At 38.9% G+C, this 7,501-nt stretch overlaps 1 protein-coding gene across 1 annotated transcript; it reads left to right on the forward strand.

Moving 5' to 3' along the window:
* The first annotated feature begins 1,714 nt into the window (after positions 1 to 1,714).
* LOC134650294 (endocuticle structural glycoprotein SgAbd-8-like) lies at positions 1,715 to 2,404 on the forward strand. Its single transcript, XM_063505254.1, has 2 exons — positions 1,715 to 1,788; positions 1,937 to 2,404. Exons 1-2 carry the CDS (start codon positions 1,777 to 1,779, stop codon positions 2,309 to 2,311), a joined length of 387 nt encoding a protein of 128 aa, XP_063361324.1. The 5' UTR covers positions 1,715 to 1,776; the 3' UTR covers positions 2,312 to 2,404.
* Positions 2,405 to 7,501: the final 5,097 nt, after the last annotated feature.

Raw genomic sequence — 7,501 nt, forward strand, 5'->3', positions numbered from 1 at the left:
CATTTTATGTTACTGTTAATGATGATCATAAAGAATCAATCATTTCAATTGTCTGCGATTATGCAAAAATGAATTAGGGGCTACTAAGCCAGAGGCCAATTTGAACGTACACTTCGATGTAATTTTGTAATCAATCGCGAGTGTATTTCGCTCATACTTGTTCGTACTTCGTATAGTATACCTACATATATTGACGCGAGCGCGACGCACGGGTGAATTGATAACAAAATGACATCAAAATGTAGGTAACTATGAATTGGCCTCCGAGATGCCATTTCGAACCAATTCGGTGATATAATGTTATAGTGATTGCAATTAAAAAAGGCCCGGCCCAGAGGTTGCAGAGGGCCTACCGCGAACCACGTTCGACGTGTTGGCTCTCTGTCGCACTTGTAAATTCGTACGTAAGTGTGACAGGAAGGCAACACGTCGAACGAGGTTCGCGGTAGGCCCTCAGGTCTTCTTCATGTCAGCCCAGAATTCAGTCCGAGCCTCAGGACATAAGGAAAATTACAAAGCTATTTTAGTAAAAGGTCTCTACATTTAGATAAACATCTTTTCCTTTGAAACCGCATAAAATTAACGTTTCCTCAGAAATGCACCGTTTTGCCCATATTGGGGTTATCTTCGCGGAATGCTGACCTTAACACATCGTGCGTCATATCATCTTGAGTTACCGAGACATCGGTTACGGAAATCTACTCATCATATCTTCAATCTTATTGTCTTACAAATAAAGTTCAATATTGTCTGCTTGTTATGACGATGGCAGACACAAGAAGTGCTGACGCGTCAGATTGAATGAACGCTCATGTAATACATTAACAAAATGATATTGCCATGAATTTACAGTGCGAACTTAACCTACTTAACCGACGCAATGTATGATAAGATAGTGGCTATAAATTTAATTGTTATGAAGTAAGATTGCTCTTGGTTTTGGCAATATGTCATTCAGTTGAATTTCTACTCAAGTAGATAGGTACTCGATAACTTTAATATTTTCGTTCAGGTGTAAGTAATAAGTATTTGAATTTTGTAGTTGTAATTTTGCAATAGTTATCTTAAATTTGGCAATAGATACCTACTTGTTTGCCTTCATAGAGTTTTTCTCAACTGTCTATAATTGAAAAATAATCAAATTACGCACGAAGACCACGAAATCTACTCGAAATACATACCTAACGCATCTAATCGAGGAATTGAGCAGTTGACATTGGATTTCAACAGTTTTTTGACCTACCGACATCGACATGTACCTACTGAAACGTGACATCTACAAACTGACTTAAATTTAGACAAAATGGTGATACTTAAAATGAAATAGATCAAAGACTGAATAAATGTCGATGGAAATAGTGTAACAAATTCAGAAAAATTGTATAAGTTAACGTTTAAAGAAACTTGGCCTAGTGAAAATCCATAATAAATGTTTTAATGATTTATCCCTAATAGGGGGACCTTCAGGAGACAAATAAACGCCTTAACACCTCTCTAGTGAATGCAATCGTAAATACCGGCGTGGGCTAAGGCCAAACCTGAACAAATTGGAAATTCCGCTAGATTTGTTGACAGCCATTACGTCGCCCGCTAAGTACATACAAGGCACGCGTTAATGCACCTAATGTTTACTTATTTCGTACGATGCTAACGAATTGTGCAACTAGAAATGCAAGGAGGTGGTCGCTGACACTTACTATAAATAGCCAAATTGTCAGGATTTATCGGTACCAGTTGAGACACACTCGTCTTCTCCCCAACTACTCTATTGACAAGATGAAGTCCATCGTAAGTGTCAAGTGATTCGCATGGATTTTTTGTGCCAGTGATATAATGCAGTAAACAATACGCGTTCAGTTCCGTGATTGCTGATAAAAATGCAAAGAAGTTTTAAGTGTTAGTGTTTTCCGGCGACTAAAACCTTGTGTTTTTCCAGATTTTGGTGTCTATGCTGGTCGCGGTGGCGTTCGCGGCGCCCCAGGGCTCGACGGAGCCCGTCCCGATAGTGCGTCAGGACAGCGAGGTGAACGGAGACGGCTCATACTCGTACTCTTTCGAGACCGGCAACGGGATCAGCGCTGACCAGAAAGGCGACTTGAAGAAGGTCGGTGAAGTCGAGGCTCTGGAGGTGCATGGCCAGTTCCAATACCCTGGGGAAAACGGAAACATTCAGCTGACTTACACCGCTGACGAGAACGGCTACCAGCCCCAGGGAGCCCACCTCCCCACCGCCCCCCCGGTCCCCGAGGCCATCCAGCGCGCACTAGCCTACATCGCCACCGCCCCCCCACAGCCTGAAAACCAACAATAACTTCAGGCCTAAACACAATACTCATAACTATTAGTGATTTCTCATTTTGTACTTTTATACGGACCATAAATATACCAAATACTTGGAATTTTTCATCGTTGTTTGTTTTGATCCTTAAACTGATATATTTAATTAGTGTTAATAGGTACTATAAATAGGTTAGTCTTTTTTTTTATTCCGTAGACTAAAATGACATTTCATAGTATGAAATGTCATTTTAGTCTACCGAATAAAAAAATAGACTTTAGGTATCTAGATATTTCCAAGTTATCCTCAATATAGGATTTTAAACTAACTACAGTTACAGTATTATCTATAACTACTTATAATTAATATTGGGTTATTTACCGAGTAGGCTTAGCACAGGAGCTTCTGACTCTATAAATTAGAGCAGAACGGATAGTCTACTTATCTGGCGGGCGAGATACTGTCGCGGCGCTGCTATGCATGACTGCTGCAGGGAATGTCAAAATTCCAAGCATCAGCATTGTTTCTGACATTTCCTGTAGCAATGCAGTCAGCAGCAGTGCTGCAGCAGTACTACTGCACAGCAATACAGCTGAATGCATTGCTACAGAAAACGTCGAATGGCTTGATAAAATGGCTTTTTGCCAAAAAAAAATCCTACCTACCTACCTAATTTTGTTTCTCGGTTTTCCTGTAGAAAGGTGCTCCTTTCTACAGGAAAACCGAGAAACAAAATTAGGTAGGTAGGTAGGATTTTTGCAGTGCTCTGCACTAGATGCAAATAACGTGCTAATTTAATTGACATTTAGATACTATAACTTAGATGCTCTATTCTTTTCTCTTGATCTTGAAATCTGAAGTAGCCGGGGTGTAATAAATATAGTCCATTTAATTTGCGGTTTTATGCATATGTCAAAGTTTAATAACGGTACATATTATGTACCAACCTATTGGTGACGAGACCTCTCATAATAAACACCTAGATATACATATAGTATTTTCAAACAGCATGGGTACGGTGACACAGGTCACCTTTATACTATTTTGCGAGATTTTGCGTTTTAAGTTTATATGGAGGAAGTTGTATGGAGGTCACCTAGCCTATTTCGTGTCCCACTGCTGGGAAAAGGCCTCCCCTTTCTTCCACCACTCATCACGGTTTGTTGCATGTTCCCGCCAGTCGCTGCAAAAAGCGTCAAGGTCATCCCGCCATCTCTTTTTTGGTCTGCCTCTGCATACGAATATTATTAGAATAAGAATAGAATAAATTCGTTTATTCATGGCAAACTAAAACTACATTTTATACAAACGTATTACAAAAAGTATATTTTAAACAAAAATTATAGTATAAGTACCACAAAATGGCCTCAGCGTAATGCTAACCCGAAAGCGAAAGTCAGCGCTTTTATTGTAAGTATTTTATTATTAGTATATTTGACATCTGTACTGTACCATGGTTGCAATATATTTAAAGAATAATATTAATAATTTATTTACAACCAAGATATATATATAGTGGTATTACTAAAAGAAATTATGAATTAAGTATGAATAAATAGCTACAGATTGTCAGGTCGGACGATTCGGATAATAAAAAAGTCATAGTTTTGTATTTTTCCACTTTAGGTACTCGTATAAGTAGGTACCTACTTATACTTCATGCCATATTCGGTTATGTCATGTGATCCTTTTGTTCGACCGGTTTGTAATATTATCTATTGTATTTCACTATTTTAGGCAACATTTTCATTATATAAACCGATGCATAAATTAATACATTTTAATAATCTAACATAACATCGCGTTGACCAACATTGAAATAGACGTTAATATGGAAATTAGGGTCGTAAAAATATTATAGGTAAGACCTATTTAAGCCAGAACAAAGTATTGTCACAGATTATATAATAGTTCTTAGGAACAGATACTTATCTCTCAAAGAAAACGCAAATACCTACCGTTTTAATACTTACACTAAAATACAATGGAATGACCTTCAACGCGCCGCTCCCCGCACCGCGCGCACCGGCGTAACGCTAGGGTTGCCGACGCTTAGAAATGATTACAAATAAGTAGGTACCTAACATTGTCTTCGGTTCGGTTCGGTTAATAAGTACCTACTTAAACTATAGATTCTATAGAAGATAAAAATATAAGTTTTAATTGTCAAACTAGCATTAGAACTGGCCATATAAAATCATAGCGTAAAATAACCATGAGCAAGATAAGTTGCAATAAGTAATTACAATATTCCGTTTATGCGTTTCATTCCGACGCATTTCACTCCCTGCAGTAAACGCAGTGTTTACGCCGTTTTATAAACCGCGCAAGGAATCAATAATTCAATACCACCTACGTAGCTTGTAGCTTGCAACTATCGTAAAAATAAAAATACCTAATTGGTATAAGTACTTGTATTGAGAATGTCTACTTACTTTTCCTATCTATCGGAAGAGCAAAAACAGTATTTTTTATTAGTTTTGTTGTTTCTGCATTCATCCACACTACAAGTTGTGTTATTTGTTCGTGACGAAGACATTTCTTTCGCATACATTTTAGTAGGTATATTCGAGCGCGCGGCGACGCGACGTGCGTGCGTGAGCGCGTGTGGCAACCAACTGGTTTGCTTTTCTACCGTGAACGGGAACAGATTCGTAGGTATAAAACCGAGCTCGCGCGGAGAGTTCCATAGGCCTGGTATTGTCCACTTTTTTAGGGATCGGCTTAACTTAATCCCTACGTATACAGGGTGGTACTTTACTATGATCTTTGCTGAAAGTATATTGTTATCTAATTAATTTTCAATCAATTTATTATCATTTTAAAGCTAGGTTAAGTAAAACAAAAAGACATTCAAAATTCATCATTTTACTATAGGTGACAACCCTAACTGCCACTATAAAGTTACTGTGTGTTTACATTTGCACAGTATGACAGATGTCACTGACTTCACATACCTAGAATACAAATTTACACTATTTACATGCGATGTTCAAAAGTACCGCCATGTCTGATTATGCACGCTGCTGCCCGTGCTCGCGTATGTCGGTGTACCTGCGACAACATTTGGGTGCGGATGTTTCTCCTACGGAGAGTTTCAAAGGCAACCGTAGGCCTATGTCTCATCTCTTCTGCGGTGTTACACTCTTCTTTGAACACCATATCTTTTAAAGTACCCCACAGAAAGAAATCCGCGGCGTTAGGTCCGGAGACCTAGCTGGCCAACGGCGTGGTCCAAATCGTCCAATCCACTGACGTCCGAAAAGCTCCGTCAGTTTACGTCGCACTTCATGTGTGGAATGGGCTGGTGCTCCATCTTGTTGGTACCAGATAAGTGGTCTTTCGGCCAATGGCAAATCTTCGAGGTACTCGAAAAGCTCCGTATCTAAAAGATTCATGTATCCCACTCTGTTGAGAGTTGAGAGTTGGTGGTAAAAACACAGGCCCTATAATGGTGTCTGAATTGCCGCCCAAACGTTCACTGATCAACGATACTGGTGTCCTGCATAACGATATGCGAATGGGGTTTCTTCAGCATAGATATGCTCATTACGGCGGTTCCACATACCGTTTCGTGTGAACAAACTCTCGTTGGTCCAAATTACGTGTTTGAGAAACTCTCCATAGTCCGCCAACCTTTCCAAAAGCCACCGGTAGTATGCTTCCCGGACAGGACAGTCTCTTGGAAGCAAAGCCTGAACCCTTTGAATTTTGTACGGGTGACGGCCGGCATGTTTTAATATTCGTAGTATTTTTGTATGATTCGTTCCAAAATGTTGGCCCGCCTGTCTCGAACTTGCCCTTGGATTTCGATCGAAGTATTGCAGTACCCTCTCTTCGAATCGTACAGCATGCTGCACAACGCGTCCACCGCGTTGGTCATCCTGCCCCGTTCGTGGTACGATGTTTCTATTGTTGGTAACACGATCAATAGCACGCAAAATTGTCATATGCCCTGTTGGATGGGGTGGTGGGTACCTGTTTCAGTACTAGCGTAAGGCTTCGGCGGCATTGTAATTGCACTCTGCGTACAAAAAAAAGCAAATTTAAATAACCTCTAGCATTCAATTGAGGCATTTTGTAAATTTGTAACACGATATGAGATTTTTGCCAATGACACAACGTCAAATTGTATTCAATCAATCGTCAAGCACTTTTAACCGGCCAGTATGATTAATAAGTCTTAAAAAGTTTCGTCGCTACATGATAGCTTTGTTACTCTTTTAAATATTCTTAGCGAAGACATTGCACTATTAAAACATTAGAATAACTTACCGATGGACAGTTACTAGAAAATAAAGAGAGTATGATTTTCTTTGTCTGTAGTTGAAATGAGTAACTTCTTTGCTAAACTTTGGTTGGTTTAACCTTCTTGTTTATTATTTGTGATCGGCAACCTAGCTAGACCTGTCAATTCCTACATTTATTTAGCAGTGACATGTCATTGTCATTTTTTTTTCATTTTTGCTACAAAAGGTCATTAAACTTATTTTCATGACGTCATCGCCCGATCAACTTGCTAGGGTTGAAACAAGTGGATTTTTGCACTAAAGTTTAACCGGCTTTATCTCGTAAATAGTAAAGAATATGAACATAGTTCATTGGGAAAATATAAAGCTCCCCCCTCGAACAATTCCCCGTTTTTGTAAAAGTTCTTCGTTCTGTTCCACCCTGTATTATAAATGAATACTTGAATACTAATATTATAAATGCGAATGTGTGTCTGTCTGTCTGTTACCTCTTCACGCTTAAACCGCTGAACCGATTTAGTTGAAATTAGGCATAGAGATTGTTTGAGTCCCGGGGAAAATCATCATTATCATTCCATGCAGACAAAGTCGCAAGCAGAAACTAGGTAGTTTTACATAATTTTAGTTCAGAAAAATAAATCCGATCGTCCCTACAGGAGCTTCATTTTCTATGGAAAGCATCACGTAAATCACGTTATCAAAAAGTAAGCGCCGGAAGCTCCGGTCCGGACGCGGCCCGGTCTATAATGCCACTTTGTGACTTTTACATACAAATACATTTACAAGAGTAAAGGATACGGGCATGGAAATTTTCTTATATTTCACTCGAATATAACAATGTATAATAAAATAATATTTGACGCAACATTTCTCATTGATACCCGAATAACATGAATAGGAAATGAGTACCTAATGCAAATCGAGTTAGTATAATCAATATAACATTATCAATGTAATTCATATCAATGCCATT

This window comes from Cydia amplana, chromosome 8 (genome assembly GCF_948474715.1).
Source record: "Cydia amplana chromosome 8, ilCydAmpl1.1, whole genome shotgun sequence".
In the NCBI taxonomy this organism is placed as follows: domain Eukaryota; kingdom Metazoa; phylum Arthropoda; class Insecta; order Lepidoptera; family Tortricidae; genus Cydia; species Cydia amplana.